The 18,285-nt window shown below is 32.7% G+C and overlaps 2 protein-coding genes across 3 annotated transcripts in view; both read left to right on the plus strand.

Annotated features, from left to right (window-relative positions):
* Positions 1-3,902, plus strand: part of LOC114342301 (aspartate--tRNA ligase, cytoplasmic) — a 51,784-nt gene extending 47,882 nt beyond the window's left edge. For both annotated transcript variants that reach the window (XM_028293103.2, XM_028293102.2), the window contains one exon: positions 3,676-3,902. In XM_028293103.2, the coding sequence (XP_028148904.1) occupies positions 3,676-3,839 (164 nt within the window). In that variant the 3' untranslated portion in view covers positions 3,840-3,902. The remainder of the gene's footprint in view (positions 1-3,675) is intronic.
* Positions 3,903-12,575: 8,673 nt separating this feature from the next.
* On the plus strand, positions 12,576-17,763 carry LOC126889951 (uncharacterized). Its single transcript, XM_050658707.1, has one exon. The coding sequence runs from the start codon at positions 12,956-12,958 to the stop codon at positions 15,077-15,079; it is 2,124 nt and encodes a 707-aa protein (XP_050514664.1). The 5' UTR covers positions 12,576-12,955; the 3' UTR covers positions 15,080-17,763.
* Positions 17,764-18,285: the final 522 nt, after the last annotated feature.

Genomic DNA, 18,285 nt, shown 5'->3' on the forward strand with positions numbered 1-18,285 from the left:
TGCTGTCTCTCCCAATGCTCTCCATACTTCCCCAGGAATATCATCTGGTCCTACCGCTTTTCCTTTCTTTATTTTTTGAAGCGCTTGAGCCACTTCCCCGTTTGTTATTTTGGTGACCATTGCTGCTACTGTCTCCGTTGACTCTACAGGCTGTCTGTCAAATTCTTAATTTAATAAGCTGTCAAAGTACTTTCTCCAGTTCTTTTTGACATCCTTTTCGTGAACTAGTATTTTATTATTTTCATCTCGGATACATCTAATCTGATTAAAATCTTTTGCTTTCTTTGCTCTCTGTTTGGCTATTTTATATATCTTCGTTTCGCCTTCCCTTCCCTGGTATCAAGTTGATCGTATAGGTTTGAATACGCTTCTGCTTTGGCTTTTGCTACTGCTACTTTCGCTTCCTTTTTCGCCACCATATAGTTAAGATCTGTGTCAGTTCTGGTTTTTTGCCACTTTTTATATAATGTTCCCTTCTCTTTTATTTTTTCTTGTACTTCGTTTGACCACCACCAAGTCTCTTTATCCTCAAACTTTTTTCCTGACGTTTTCCCAAGTATTTCAATAGCAGTCTCTCTAATACTACTGGCCATTTTTCTCCAAATTGTATTAGGGCTTCCTTTCATGTCCTACATATTTTGTCTACTATTCTTTCCCTGAATAGACCTTCTTTCTCATCTTTTAGCATCCACCACTTGATTTTTTGTCGTCCTCTCCGATATTTTGGTTTAGCTTCACTTTTTACTTCAATGTCCAGAACAAGCAGCTTATATTGTTGGCTTACTGTCTCACTAACTTCACTAACTATTACCTTGCAGTCCTTGCATTCACGTATGTCTTCTTTCCTTATCATGAAATAGTCTATTTGGGATTGATGTTGTCCACTTTTGTACGTAATAAGATGAGTTTCTCTCTTTTTAAAGAATGTGTTAACAATCGCCATATCTAGTGCTGTTGCTAATTCAAGCATATCATCTCCAGCTTCATTTGTAGTTCCAAAGCCTAATCCCCCATGTATTGCTTTGTATCCTGCCTTGACTTGGCCCACATTCTGTGGAATCGAATATGTATACACCGGTATTTTAGGCGTCAACACCCTTCCGGTAGGGATCTATGGGAGAGTATCACCGAGCCGCAAGCCCTTATCCCTTGCCGTACTGCTCCCTCATAAGCCGATCAGGTGCCCGCATATTCCAGTCTAAGCGCCAGATTCATATTTAGAATTTTATACTGACGCGTTAGCCTTTTTGTTTTTCCGATGGCCTGGCTGGGCTTGAACTCACATACCTCACGTCGAAGTGAAGTGCGGGTCAGCCGCTAGTCGCACTGAGCTATCCGATCGACTTGTAATCCACAAATGGCAAATTAAGAGGTTCATTGTATTCGTTACACTTTTCGATAAGTGTCCTATTGTCTGTAGGTGTTCTATGGTACTATAACCTTTGCGCAAACCCGCTTGTTCAATAGGTTCAATAGGAAGCAACACAATTAAAAACAATATTACAAATATTGTATCGTTCATTTTAATGTGTGTATAAAAATCAGACTCTATTTTCATCTACATATTCAAGGTATTTACTTACTTTATGTTTATTTCTTTGCTACAATGCAGTAATATTTACTATAGTATTACAAAGAACCTTTTTTTAATTCTTACTATATTTATCACATATTATTCATAATAACACATATTTTTATATGACTATTTAGTTATTTATTTACTTATTCTAGCTGAAATAAGCAACGAACTTTCAGTATTGACAGTTCATTGGGAATGAGACATGCATACCGTTGCAGCGTTGCGATACTTATCGCTTACGCCCTTTTATAGGGACGACCACCAAACTGTCTGACGTCACAACCGATTCCGCCCGTTGAAAGAATAATTTAAATTCTGCAGTTTTTAATTGCTTATATTTATTTCATAATAATAAAATATGAGTTTTTTTTGTAAACTGGGGTTCTTTTAACAGCATTAAATAACGTTTATCAGTAATATTTCTGGAATATAATTTTTGTGCAAGTTCTCTATTCTGTATCATAATCTTCAACAATGTTTATGATCTAATTTTTGTCGTTTATAATGATTCCATTTTTATTTTTTATTAGGTGTATTTGTTGTCGGCCTTTGCTATTTAGAGTTTTCAACACCTCTTGTTTTTTTCTATAATATTTTCGATTTTTTCGGTATTATTGTCTCTGATGTCTTTTCTTATTCTTGTTCTTATTACCTTATTAAGTTTCTTCTATTCTAGTGAATTTCGGTCCATGCAGCTTCTGTCCCTAATCATCTGTTGTGTTTCTGTCTTTAATTTAATATTTTTGGGTTTCGGCATTGTATGGGTTTTTTTGATTGCAGTAATTACACTCGTTCTTACCGTTTCTTCAAAATCATATATGTCTTTTTCTTTTAATTCTTCTATTGACTTTAGGTTAGACTGTTGAGATGTTTCTGATGTTTCTGGTAATTGGTACTGTTTTGCATAAGTTCTTAAGTAGATAGGGTTCTTTTTTGCAAGATTGGTTTGTTTATTTCTAATTTTTTATTGATTACTATTTGATTACTATTTTTGCTCTTATTGATCTATGGTCCCTTCCCAAACTGAATCTATTGAAAATGAATAACCATTTTCAATTTCGTTGCAAAACGAAAATACAGCCGAATCATATTCTAGTCCAATCAGAGAGTGCAGCAAGCACCTCTACCGGTTTCGAAACTTATTAGTCTCTCATCAGGAGGCACATATGCTGCTCTCTCTGATCCAACCAAAACAAACCGCAGCGTGCAGTCCCGGATTGCAACGAACGAAATGGCCTAGCTGCCCTATCGGCAACTGCTAGCAAAAAGACTGTTTTCACTCGAATGGCATATAAATCAACATAATGCTATTCTACATCGCACCAGAATGAAAACAATGGGAACCTTCTCTGGTTGCACCTCCGAGGCTTCTACAATTTGCAAGCCATACGGATGCTGAGACTAAGGAAGATGAGGGAATTCTACATTTTACAATTCACGTCCCATCTGCTCAGCGCGGTAAAGTTCCAACGAGAATGGTTCCCTTCGTACTCCAATCAGAGTAAATGTAAATCAAAAATGAATAACAATTTTCAATTTCGTTGCAAAACGAAAATACAGCCGAATCATATTCTAGTCCAATCAGAGAGTGCAGCAAGCACCTCTACCGGTTTCGAAACTTATTAGTCTCTCATCAGGAGGCACATATGCTGCTCTCTCTGACCCAACCAAAACAAACCCCAGCGTGCAGTCCCGGATTGCAACGAACGAAATGGCATAGATGCCCTATCGGCAACTGCTAGCAAAAAGACTAAGTTTTCACTCTAATTCGTTGCCATTGTTTTCATTCTGGTGGGATGTAGAATAGCATTATGTTGTTTTATATGCCATTCGAAAAACTTAGTCTTTTTGAATCTATTGAGTACAGATACATCTTTTACTATCTGAATTAGCATAGGAATAGGTAATATCATTTAGAAAACATTAATGACATAAGCTAGTTTGAGTACCGTATCAAGGTTCTTCCAGTATTTTTGAAACACATATAAGCTGTGCGTTCGTATGTATATTGTTGCCATTTTCACTTGAAAATTTAAATCAATATCTGATGCGGGTTCGCCATAACTTCTTCTTTTTCATACTTGATGTTTTTGCAGATATATCCACAATTGCAGCTTACATCGATGCTTTTAAATATGGATGCCCACCTCACGCTGGAGGAGGAATTGGATTGGAAAGGGTTGTAATGTTGTATTTGGGTCTGGACAACATTAGGAAAACTTCAATGTTCCCACGTGACCCAAAACGCGTGACCCCTTAAAATAGTTATGTATTTAATATGTATACATATATTTTATAAATAAAAATGTAGATATCATGAAAATTGTGTTTTTAAAATATTTAAAAAGCTCGACAACCTTGAAGGTCTAGGGCTAAAAATACAATTAACCCTTAAGCTTCTAGCGTTACATATATGTAACGCAGAAACCGCTAAAATCTAAAGCCGGAAATTCGGGAAGTGATTCTAATTTTAACTAGATGACGATGCAAGACTTTCAAGGGACACTTGTTTACTAGTTTTCAGCAGTTGGTTCGAGGATTTGATCTAACCTGTTTATTTAGTTGAGTGTTTTATGTGACGGTGTTTATTATTTTTATGGTAAAAATGAATCTCAAGTTTGAGCAAGTATATTCTAGTCTTTTGTTATTATATTTTGTTTAAAGTGTTTTGAATTGAGAATAAATTATTGTCTTTTCTTATTGGTAATATAAATTTTTAGAAATTTTATCCTGGTTTTGTAAACAATGCCTTTAATTTTTGGTGGTACATATATGTAACGCTAGGAACATATGGGAGCAAAAAATCGGAACTTTTAGAATTGTAACGTATTTTTTGTTCCAAAAAGGGTTTTCTCTTCAAGAAGCGCTGGAGATGATTGATGCCGTTGAAAATTTAGACGTTGATGCTATATACAGGGTGTTTGGTAAATAATGGGCCATAGCTTAACCTCAGGTTCCTGAGGTTAAAATAGTCCGATTTAAGCTAACTTACCTTAGTACAAAGTTTATAATAACCGAGATACAGGGTGTCAAAGTTAAACTTTTTTTTTATTTATTATTGAATATTTCCTGACAGGTATGAGCTAACAACATAAAATTTGGTATGTGGGGGTTTTTTGGGTTGAGAAAACTAAATTTCCTACCAAAAATTATATATTGCCCAGAGGGCGCCACATACGCCTTTCAGCACTCATTTATTACGTTCAATTTTTTTTATCCCTCACTCTGTATAATTTTGACATTAAAATTTTTATTCTCCTATTAGTTTTACTTAAAAAAGGTATACTTCCTTCATCTCCCTAAACTCAACCGCTTTCGAGATAAACGCATTTTAAATCTGCGATACACCATCATTTTTAGCATAGCATTGCAGTTACACCCGAAAAATAACTTAAAACCATAAAATTATCCAAAAATGTATCGCAAATTTCTTCAAATGGAATTTGTGATGCAATGACATAAATTTGAGAACTGGCACAATTATTATCGTTTTAAGTTATTTTTCGGGTGGAACTACAATGATATTATGCTAAAAATGATGGTGTATCGCAGATTTAAAATGCGTTTATCTCGAAAACGGTTGAGTTTAGGGAGAAGAAAGAAGTATACCTGTTTTAAGTAAAACTAATAGGAGAATAAAAATTTTAATGTCAAAATTATACAGAGTGAGGGATAAAAAAATTGAACGTAATAAATGAGTGCTGAAAGGCGTATGTGGCGCCCTCTGGGCAATACATTATTTTTGGTAAGGAATTTAGTTTTCTCGACCCAAAAACCCCCACATACCAAATTTCATGTTGTTATCTCATACCTGTTAGGAAATATTCAATAATAAATAAAAAAAAAGTTTACCTTTGACACCCTGTATCTCGGTTATTATAAACTTTGTACTAAGGTAAGTTTGCTTAAATCGGCCTATTTTAACCTCAGGAACCTGAGGTTAAGCTATGGCCCATTCTTTACCCACATAACAATGATGTTCGCATCATGTTCTAAGCATATCCTACCAACATTCGTCGGAGTATATTCTTTTTAGTATATGTGTAGTACAAGCATAGCATCTACCTTAAAAAACATTCTAAATTTCATGTTCTTTGTATATACTTCAAAGTATATTCTCGTACCGAATATACTAAGTATATTCGTGTACGTAGGATCTCGGAATATTCGTAAAAGTTTATTCTTAGAATATACCTTTATCGAATATTCTTAACACATACTTATAAGTAGATACTTTTAAAATATCTTAAAAATAATTTGTATGTATAGGAAGTATAATATTAGCCTTACATATTATCAACTTCGTTATTTTTTAGAATACATAATTAATAAAATTTATGTATGTAGGTAGTATTGGACGAATTTCATTTCAAAATTTTTGTAGGGTAAAAAAGTTTAAACATTAATTGTATTAACGTTTACATAGATACTATTAAAAATTCGTTTTCATAATTAAAATGACTTTACCATTTCGAGTTTATCATGAATCATTAGTATTTTTACATCCTTGGAATTTGAATTTAGGTACATTCAATTCAATAGACCATTTCGCAGAACAAAAACGTGCCAAACTGCACAACCAAAGCAACCAAAGTCAACTTACCTTAAAAATTCCCACTTTTATAAAAAAAAACTTCCCCCCTGTTTACAAAATCTGAGAAGATATGTTGAATTATTTTCAAATATTTTGATTTTTTCTTAATATTTTACAATTTGGACTGGAACAATAATTCCCTTTTGAGTTAACTTTTTCCCTTTATCACCGTTTATGTTGAAAATTCCCGCAAAAAGGGAAATTTGTCTCCGTTTGGCAACACTGACCACCGATTTTGTTATTCCACAATACATTCATAACCCCCCCCATATTCTGACCATTATTCTATTCTTACCTGAATGGATCAGGGATAGGAAAAAACCGTAAAATATGAAAAAGAAAACAGGCATTATTTCATTATTTGTATCATCTATGGATCTATACTATATGCAGTGTTAAGGATGAAGGCGAATGATGTAGTACTAGGACTAAAGAATCATCTGTTTATTTTGTTTGAGGTGCTTCAAAATACATATATAATCTATTTTGATAACTCAATATTACTTAAATAGGTAAGTACATATAAGTATTATATAAATTTTAGTTACTTATTATGCATAGTTTAGTTTAGCTAAATATTATATAATGATTTATATAAATAACTAAAATTTATAAATATGTACTTACTTTTTAAGTAATATTGTAGAATGTAGGTACTAACTACATTCTCATTTGCAATTAAAATATGTAAATAGATATTTGGTAGAACCAGTAGAACCTAAGATGAGATTAGGTGATGCTGAAAACATACTTCTAAGCAATATAGCACTTGATAGCACTTTCTTAGAATATTCTTAAAAATATAATATTCTTCCCATACAAAGATGTGCGGTAGTACGTTCTTAGTATATAAATAGAAGGTTTATAGCACTTCCTTGGAATATTCTAAAAAGTACCTTCTTGGTATAAACTAAAAAGATGTGCGGTAGTATGTTCTAAGTATACACATAGAAGGTTTATAGCATGTCCTTGGAATGTTCTAAAAAGAACATTCTTGGTATATACTGAAAAGAAGTGCGGTAGTACATTCTAAGTATATACATAGAACGTTTAAGTACTGTAATGTAGTATATACTCAGTATCTGCTCTGCACATTCGCAATGGTAATTACGCACATTCTCAGTATATACTTTTTCTGAAAAGTATGTTCTATGAATCTACTAAGAACATGAAATTGTTATGTGGGTACCAAACACCCTGTATAGCTACTGAACCCCCAGAATTGAATGTGCTTACAGACGAGGACGAGGAGTCTGGTGATGAGGAATATAATGATTTTAACAGGCTGTCCGAGAGAATTCTTAGAGCACCTGTTGAACTTGTTTTACGAAATAGTGAAAGAGATTCCGAAATATATGATGATATTGACGAGGCTCAGCCTTCCAGATCATCAGCAAAAGCTAAAAAACTAGTGAAAGAAAAGTTAAAGTTGATCTTATGGACCAGAATGTAGCTAGATACCAAGTAGGAATTTGCTCTAAAAAATGGTGGTGGTGTCTCTTTACATTGATGCTGGACATAATGGTCTATTTACACTGATGCTGGACATAATAGATCCTATGCCACAACTAGAATTTCGAAGGTATCTAGTAACATCGTATCTTACGAAATGTGGTACCAAACCAAAAGATGCAGGCAGGCCATCTTTGTCCAAAGTAGTCGTAGATATAATATATGATATGATTGATCATCTCCTGACCTATATTCCTAATAAGAAAAGGAGACGTTTTGCAGATGAATGCTGTAGTTCATATGTGCGTACCATGGGTTGCATGCAAGTGCAATGTGGGAGTGTGCATCAAGTGCAACAGATTTTCATCTAGAATAACTTGATTATGATTTTTCATTTATCTAGTTTTGTATTCGTTTGTTATTTTGAAATTTATAATCGGAAATATTTTTGCTCCTATATCTTCCTAGCGTACATATATGTAATAGGTCTGGATCCCGCGTATGAAAAAAAGTTGATTAATAGCAAGCTAAAAATTTGTTAATAGCTTAAGGGTGTCTAGTCGGATAAACTTTGATATATGGGAACACTGGAACAGGGGCAGTTTTAATTGTGGAACAGGTTAAAAATTTGGAACGATCACACCACGAAAACGGCACATTTATTTTGTCCGACAGAACAGACTTAAACTCTCCGATCATAGATTAAACTCTCATGCAAAAATCAGACTGCTATTTATCACCAAATGGGCGTTTTAATGAGTGGAACATGTAGAATATGTCAAATGACAGGAATTATGACAGGTGATAAATAGCAGTCTGATTTTTGCATGAGAGTTTAATCTCTGTTCGGAGAGTTTAAGTCTGTTCTGTCGGACAAAATAAATTTGCCGTTTTCGTGGTGTGACCGTTCCAAATTTTTAACCTGTTCCACAATGAAAACTGCCCCTGTTCCAGTGTTCCCATATATCAAAGTTTATCCGACTAGACACCCTTAAGCTATTAACAAATTTTCAGCTTGCTATATTAATCAACTTTTTTTTCATACGCGGGATCCAGACCTATAACGGCGATTTTCTAAAAAATCAAAAATAATTAAGAATATCTCAACCACGCACACAAAAGAAATGTATGTACAGTCGGAAAAATGAAAGAATAGGGCTTTTCATTCACAGTCATTTGTTTCGAGCTTCTGTCATGTGTCACATAATATTAATATATCTACGTCGTACGTTATTGGTATTACCAATGATACAAAACGAAGACGTATGACGTAGATATATTAATATTATGTGACACATGACAGAAGCTCGAAACAAATGACAATCGATGAAAAGCCCTATACCCATGAACGATCACATCAATCACTTATTTTGTATTTGCAAATACAAAATAAGTGATTAGCGAGCTTCGCTGGTGTCGCTCCTGGCGGATTACTAATCAACTTTCACTGGTAATTTTTAAATTTATTATTTAATTGTTATCGCTTAATATTTACAACGCAAAAAAGTAATTAAATTATAATCGATTTTTTTAAGATTTTGCTAATCATTTTGACGTTCTATTGATAAAATATGGATTTCTTACTTCGGATACTTTCACAATTATCGTGTAGATGGCGGTAAAATTAATATATTAATTTATAATTAGATATTATGGAACATTAAAAAAACTTAAATTCAGTATTTAAAACGTATTGTATATTTAAGGTAAAATAAATAACACAGCTTTGACAAACTAATACTTTTTATAATTAATGTTTTTAATTTTAATTTTAAATTAATCACTTTGACATTTATGTCAAATTTCCAGTAATCGTTTACAGACTTGTCACTACTGGCGCTCGCGAATTTGTAAATATCCCTTCTACGTACGAGCTCACAGCGTATACGCTGTGAGCTTCGCTGGTGTCGCTCCTGGCGGATTACTAATCAACTTTCACTGGTAATTTTTAAATTTATTATTTAATTGTTATCGCTTAATATTTACAACGCAAAAAAGTAATTAAATTATAATCGATTTTTTTAAGATTTTGCTAATCATTTTGACGTTCTATTGATAAAATATGAATTTCTTACTTCGGATACTTTCACAATTATCGTATAGATGGCGGTAAGATTAATATATTAATTTATAATTAGATATTACGGAACATTAAAAAAACTTAAATTCAGTATTTAAAACGTATTGTATATTTAAGGTAAAAATATATAACACAGCTTTGACAAACTAATACTTTTTATAATTAATGTTTTTAATTTTAATTTTAAATTAATCACTTTGACATTTATGTCAAATTTCCAGTAATCGTTTACAGACTTGTCACTACTGGCGCTCGAGAATTTGTAAATATCCCTTCTACGTACGAGCTCACAGCGTTTTAAATATACTTACGTTTTAAATACTGAATTTAAGTTTTTTTAATGTTCCGTAATATGTAATTATAAATTAATCTTAGCGCCATCTACACGATAATTGTGAAAGTACCCGAAGTAAGAAATTCATATTTTATCAATAGAACGTCAAAATGATTAGCAAAATCTTAAAAAAATCGATTACAATTTAATTACTTTTTTGCGTTGTAAATATTAAGCAATAACAATAAAATAATAAATTTAAAAATTACCAGTAAAAGTTGAATTAGTAGTCCGCTAGGAGCGACACCAGCGAAGGGCTTTTCATCGATTGTCATTTGTTTCGAGCTTCTGTCATATGTTGTATAGTCTGTGTGTAATATTAATATACACGGATTATACGACATTTGACAGAAGCTCGAAACAAATAACTGTGAATGAAAATCCCTATTCTTTCATTTTGCCGACTGTATTTTGTTTTAAAACCTTCTCCTGAATACATCAAAAGGGTTAATATACTTAATACAATAATGTCAATAATATATTACAAAACTTTTATCAAGTGGGGGGCTTCTTGTCCAATCATGATCCTTGCCTACTAAATTGACTTACTATTCTCCTCCATTCATCCCTATTTGTTGCTCTTTCTTCCCAACCAATTCCCTCATTTCTGGGATCATCCTGTACGCTATTAAACCGTCTTGGTTTTCCTTTTATTCTTTTCGTGATTGGGCCCCGTTTTGGGATCACCTTTGGCATCCTCTTCCTTTCCATTATCATCACGTGTCCCATCCATCTAGACGAATACTGCGAATAAAGGCAGAAACATTTAGAAAAGACCATTTTGAAAGTTTTTATACGACTTAAAAGCTTACTCTCAATTTTGTTTAAAAAGGTTTTCACCCAAAGTAATCGAAAGTAGAACTGGAAGTCAATATTTGAACTCTTCGTGTAACTTTGCATCGATTCATATGCGATTTTACTGAGTTATTTTTACTAAACTTTGGGTCATAATTGTTTAAAGAGAAATGACTTCAAACGGGAACTAAAGATTCAAACTCGACTTTCCAATATGCTTCGATTGATGTGGTACATCTGCGACTATAATCTGCATTTATTTCTGCGACTATAATATGGCACTTCCGGTTAGAACTTTTTAACCGGAAGTTATATAAAAACCAAAATTATACATTTTTGTTGTCATCTTGCTAAGGCACGTTCAATGATATTTCGGTGACTTTTTTGGTGACTTTAAAACAGTATTTCCGGTTGCAACTTTAAAACCGGAAGTCCGATGTGAAATTTCTCATCTACCGAACACCGAACTTTAGTACGTGTTCGGTGTTAGTACTATCCTTGGGTTATAAGCTTTCATTCGACATGTCTTTTGTCATTCTATCTGTATTAATAACGGAGGAGTTGAATTCGCGGACGGACGGACAGACTGACAGACAGTCATGAAACCGGTAGTAGCTATATATTTGTTCTCGTCTTGCGAAGGCGCGTCGAATATTATATCACTTGTAATATTACGATGACTTTAAAAACAGTACTTCCGCTCGACTTGCAAAGGCGTGTGTCGAATAATATAATATGGCTTTACTATTGCGGTGACTTTAAACAGTACTTCCCGTTGCATTTCTAAAACAGGAAGTCCTAAGTCAAATTTCTCACCTTTTTAGTACTATCGTACTATCCTGGGATTATAAGCTTTCATATTCGACACCTCATTTGTTATTCTACCTGTATATTGACAGAGGAGTTATATTCGCGGACGGGCAGACAGTCATGAAACGGGAAGTATAATATGTTTGTTCTCGTCTTGCGAAGGTGCGACGATTAATATTATGCTTTATTATTCCGGTGACTTTAAACAGTACTTCTGGTTGCATTTCTAAAACCGTAACTCCTAGGTCAAATTTCTCACCTTACTACCATCTTTGAATTATAAGCTTTCATTCGACACCTCATTTGTTATTTTACCAATAATGACGGAAGAGTTGAGTTTACGGACAGACAGACGGACGAGGATAATTCAAAGTTTTCACTTCAGAGTAGTCAACATTGGTTTGACGTCACGACTCTCTTTCCTTGTCTAAGGTCACGACTCTCTTTCCTTGTCTAAGGTCACGACTATCACCATCACGGTCCATTTTTCGAAATTGGGTGAAAACAAAATTATCTTCTTCTTTTTTCCTATTGGCTTGTATACATTTTTAAAATAGGCAACTGTATGTACACATGGATTGTAATAAGTGTTGTCTATGTAGGTAGACGTAGACCGTAGACATTGAATAAACATCCTTTTAAAAAAATGTGAAATCTCTTGGGGATGATTAATTTTTACTTTACATGAAAAGTGGCGAATCAGTAAAATTAATCATCTTTTAGTTTTTAGGTTTAAAATTATATTGCACACATTTTATCAGCAGATTATATGAAATTAGTCATGTGTATTTTTACTACAAAAGCGATATTACGTAGGTCAAAATTTTTGACGTAAGAGAACTGTCAAAACATTAGAATGTGACTTTTCATTATTGTCATGTTTATAACTTAGAATATAAAAAAACATGCCATTGCCATGTTTATAATAAACATGGTAATAATGATGAGTCACAATCTAATGTTTTAACAATTCTCTTACGTCAAAAATTTTGACCTACGTAATATCGCTTTTGTAGTAAAAATACTTTATAGAAATGTAGATAACAAGCACAGATAACATTGGCCACACAGATTACAGAAAAAATAACCACAACACAAACCACACACAAATGACAAATAAATAAAAACAAAACAATCTGCTGAGATAGCAAAATATAAGAATCCTAAAATTAAACTTGCTCTAATATTTTTTGAATAGCATGGGGTATTTATATATTGTGATAGTATAGTGATTTATTGAGAGAAGACAATCAAGCTTAGAAAAGTCCATGCATCCCAATTATGTAATGTTAAATTTGGAAAACCATTAAGATGCAAGTAGGAATCTGGAAAAAAATAGCAGATCTTGGATCAGGTGCCTTCGGTGTGGTTTCCTTATGGCAAAATACAGAAAATGACGAGTACACTGCAATAAAAATGTGCAAATTCAAAGCAGATTCCAGTTTAACACCAAGGCAAAAAGAGCGTTGGAAAAATGAAGTAGATAAAATCAAAATTATCAATCATCCAAATATAATAAAATACAAACCTATTCCAGAAGATTTGGAGGAACATTTAATGGCAAATAGCACTACCAGCATGCCATTACTTCCCATGGAGTACTGCCGAAAGGGAAATCTGCGTCACATCCTACAGAGACCTTGTAATAGCTCAGGATTACAGGAGGAGGACGTGAGGTGTATTCTTGGTGACATTTCTAGTGGTCTTGCACATTTGCATAAGCTTAAAGTTACCCATAGAGACATTAAGCCGGATAATATCGTTTTAGAACATTGCGAAGAAAGAAAAACGAAGACTATTTATAAGATTATTGATCTTGGTTATGCGAAGGAATTGGGCGACTCGACAGTAAGTTTTGTTGGTACTCTACATTATTTAGCTCCAGAAATTTTCGAAGCTAAGAGTTATAATAGTAGTGTTGATTATTGGTCTATGGGTATACTAACGTTTGAAATTATTTGTGGATTTTTACCTTTTTTAGCGAATCTTACACCTTTTGAGAGGTTTGAAAAAATTCGCAAGAAAGAATATGATGACATTTGTATACACGTGAACTATTCAGGTCAAATTATTTATTCACAGGAAATTAAAAAAGAAACTTATATTTCACCGTGGTTGAAAGAACATTTAGAAACCTGGCTAAGGCATGTTCTTACTTACGACCAAAATGTTAGAGCTGAGAATTTTCCAGAAAATGTCGAACCATTGCAATACTTAACCAATATTTTACAGAAAAAAATAGTTCATGTTTTTTCGTTGTGTAAATTAGAATATTATTCGTATGAAATAATCGAAGGTTCTCTTGTAGGTACCCTAAAAGACTGGATTTCTAGAGATATTAAAGTTCCTAAAGACGAACTTTTGTTATTTATATCTAAAGATAATTTTAACATCCAAGATAACGATGAATTGCTGAATATTATCGGTAATGAGTACGTATATGTAACTAGAAAACATTTTTTACCGGAAAGTCTTAACTATAAGTTTCCGAAGCTTATAAGAGAAGTAATGGGCTCACCTCAAAAATTTAACAAAAACTTCTTACGAGGATTAATATCACAATTTGTATTCTTCGTTACGCAAGAAAAGCAAATAGCATTTCACTTTAGAACATGTTTCCATGTATATCTCAATTTCCTAAATCATATTTTAAACACCATCAAAAGTTCAAAATCCTCCGCATCGGAGACAGTAAAACAATTGGTTACTAGAATTGACTGCTACAACAAAATGAAAGCTGATGTTGGAAATATCGATTTAAAAAACAATTCTGTCTACGAGGAATGTTTAAATCATGCTCAGAGGCTTGTCGCAGGCTCAGAAAGAAGTATTACTAATTTTAGCGAACTAGAGAGAAAGATACACTGTGTAAGTAGAAGACTGAAGGTTCTCTCAACTTTAACATCAAATATTATAGACATTGTTAGTAAGTACAACCTAGACGAGCAATTTGACAAAGCATTAATTTTAATCGACAAAGCAAAAATAAACGATCCGAATAAACATAAAGAACTTCTTTCTGGTATGAGAGATATAATATCCAATACGATTAGAGTTAAAGAAATTACTTTTAAAAATAAACAGTTGGTAGCATTTTCGACTATCGTAGGTAATATTATGTGCCATTGTTTCGAGTTATTAAACTGGATTAAAATTTACATCACTTATAATGAAGAGATAATGAAGTCATTCGAGCAAAACAAAATTATTTATTTAGATATTCTTCTAAAGGCTGCTCAGAAGCCTAAGGTAGAATCAGAAGGTGCTGCGTCTGATAACGTATCCTTAACTGATAGTTTAAATCAAGAATTGCTTAGTCTTCCGTTGCCATCTTTATTGCACGAAAATCAAGAGCTTCGATATGAATTTGAGGAGGCATTATCTTCTGGCATTTCTGGTCATAAAAATTCTGTGAAGTGTTTAAAGTTATTATAAACAAATGTGATTGTTTTTTGTGATTTTTTATTTAGTCCATTCTCTCACAGTAAAATATTGTAAAAACTCAAAATTTTAAAGAACCTTTTGGATTGACATGAAATTTGGCATATACATAGATAATAATATATCAAAGAAAAAAAAGTAATATTGTGCCAATGTGTTATTTTACACTGGGAGTGACATTCACCCCTTCTTGGGGGTGAAAAAACATGTTAAAAATAGATAAACTGACTAATTCTAAGCAACTTTTGTTCAGTAGGGTTTTTTCACTATGTCGATACGTTTTGAGTTATTTGCGAGTAAATATGTTTTTTGCGACCAATAAGAAATAAATAAATAAATAAACCAATATACAGGGTGTTCAGAAACTCTACCGACAAACGAAGACAGGAGATTCCTCAGATAATTTTAAGACAATTTAACCAAATTCACCTAGTCCGAAAATGCTTCCTAAGGGAGCTAGAGCTCTTTGAAGATGGCATCTTGTAATTAGTTTTTCTTAAATACCTCCAGAACGCTTCTAGTTACAAAAACTAAAATTGGTACACATATTTATCTTCCATGGGGAAAAATCGATTCCATCCATTGTGAATTTCTAGTACCAGTCATAGGCATCCGGTTTGGGTGGGGTAACAGTTATTTATCATATAACTTTTTTGTCTTTAACTTTTAAGCATTTTTGATACTGGATTTTTAAATTGTTAGGTATTCTAGTACTTAAAGGTACTCTTGCTTTAAGTCGGTAGGACACACCATTTTCTAGAAAAATCGATTTGAATATTTTGTGTTTCCTGAATTTGAAAAAGAATTTCAAAAAATTTTCAAAAAAAAACGGTGTATTTTACCAACTTAAAGCAAGAGTAACTTTTAGTGCTAGAATACCTCATAATTTAATAATCCATTGTAAAAAATTCGTAAAACTTAAAGAAAAAAAGTTATGCGATAAAATAACTGTTGACCTACCCAAAACGGACGCATATCATCGCTAGTAGAAATTCGCAATTAATGAAATCGATTCATATCTGGAATATAAATAAACGTACCAGGTTTCGTTTTTCTAAATAGTTTTTTTTATCTTTTTTTTTTGATATTTAAAAAACGAAAAATTTTCAAATCGATTTTTCTAGAAAACGGTGTATCCTATCGACTTAAAGTAAGAGTACCTTTTAGTACTATAATACTTTACATTTTAAAAATCCAGACTCAAAAATGTTTAAAAATTAAAAACAAAAAAGTTATAGGATAATATAATTCTTGCCCTATCCCAAATGGACGCCTATGACTGGTACTAGAAATTTGCAATGGGTGGAATCGATTTATCTCTGGAAGATAAATATATGTGTATAAATTTTCGTTTTTCTAAATAGAAGCTTTCTGGAGATATATAAGCAAAACTAACTACCAGACACCGTCTTCAAATAGCTCTAGCTCCTTTAGAAAGCATTTTCGGACTAGATGAATTGGGTTAAATTGTCTTAAAATTATCTAAAAGGAATATCCTGTCTTCGTTTGTCTGTAGAGTTTCTGGACACACTGTATAAGTATATGTACACCATTTTTTCACTTTTTATAAGCTAAATTTTTGCCAGGAATATTTGTTTTTTGATAAAATACTTAGGTACTTTATGAGTTAATTGCGAAAAACCATCTAAAAGCGGGGTATTTTGTTGAAAAATTAACATATTCACTCACAAATAACTCGAAAAGTATTGACTTAGTCAAAAAACGCTAGAGAATAAAAGTTGCTTAGAATTAGTCAGTTTATCTAATTTTGGACTTATTTTGAACATATATTTTTTCACCATCGAGAAGGGGTGAAAGTCACCCCCAGGGCAGAAACACACATCGGCACAATATCATTTTTTTTCTGTGACATGTTAGCTACGTGTATACCTACCAAATTTCATGTCAATCCAAGCGGCTTTTTAGTATTAGCTATGGAATTTTTAAAATATTTTGAAAACCGTGAGTAAATGGACTATTAAGTAAAAAACGGAAGCTGTGTTACGGTGCTATATCAGTATATTTGTACTAAGTATAAAATGTTTGTATAGAATATTGTCTTTATCAAAGGGACTTTATGTAATATCGTTTACATGTAAAATCCGCCTTAGATTAGTTTAATTCAAATACACTGCGCTCCAGAGAAAACGGACCATTCTCATAATTAATAAAAAATTATCTTTTAAAATGATTTTATCTACTTCGCTTGTTCTTTTTCACTTGGTCCGGGAGAAAAAGTTGTCTTTGTCTGAGAAAATGAAAGTAAATGTGCCTTAATGTTTGTTATTTTTAATATTATGTAGAATGAATTAAAGTTAAATTCGTCGTTTAAGAAACTCAACATGTCTACAAAAGCAAAATTGTGGAAAAGTACAAAAAACATCTCATATCTACGGGGTTGTCGGATTTCTCTTGATTCAGAAAAAATCCTCTAATCTCTAGGTTCATATAAAATGTTAAACAGGTTCAGGTTTCTCTTGAACCATATGACTCTATATCTAAGGTTAGTAAAAACGCGAAAAATGTGAAAATCAAAGTTTTTTTACATGTCAGGTTTCCCAAATTACTGATTTAATTATTTCTTCCTTCAAAATTGTATTTTCTGTTAACTTTTAAAATAATTTGTTAAAACTCTGTTCATTAGATACTATTTGAATAAAGTTTACTTACATACCAAAGATAGTATTATATTATATTACAGTTACAATATTGACCAGAAAAAGGTTTAGGATAATATACCTCGGAATAAGTTGTGGCTTACCAAGAAGTAGCGAAATTTATAACATTATAAGCAGCTGGATGTGGTATGTACAATAAAATAGTGCACAGAAATGGTAAGTGCATACCTATAGGTAATTAATTCTATATTAAGGGGGGTGGTATGGTTTGAAATATTTATTTTTTTTATTATTTTAAATAAAAAGGTGCATAATTTCAAGAATACTCTGCCTACGACTCGCTTTGCCGCGATTTCGCGCCAGCACTCTTGATCGTAGTGAGAAACTTTCAACAACTGCATGTTTTGTAGATTATTCCGCGATTCAAAAAACATATTCTGATGTGCATCACTTTACAATCAGACAGACAAATAAGATAAAGATGCAGTTGCCAAAACTTTAAACGCATTTCTCTCAAAACTTTGTTTTCAAATGGGGTGGACATTTTAACTCAAAAACTACTCAACCGATCCACCTGAAATT

Source organism: Diabrotica virgifera, chromosome 8, assembly GCF_917563875.1.
Source record: "Diabrotica virgifera virgifera chromosome 8, PGI_DIABVI_V3a".
NCBI lineage: Eukaryota > Metazoa > Arthropoda > Insecta > Coleoptera > Chrysomelidae > Diabrotica > Diabrotica virgifera.

Bases quoted from the DNA above. Each gene is read 5' to 3' on its own strand.
- LOC126889951 (XM_050658707.1), top strand. From the start codon at position 12,956: ATGCAAGTAGGAATCTGGAAAAAAATAGCAGATCTTGGATCAGGTGCC.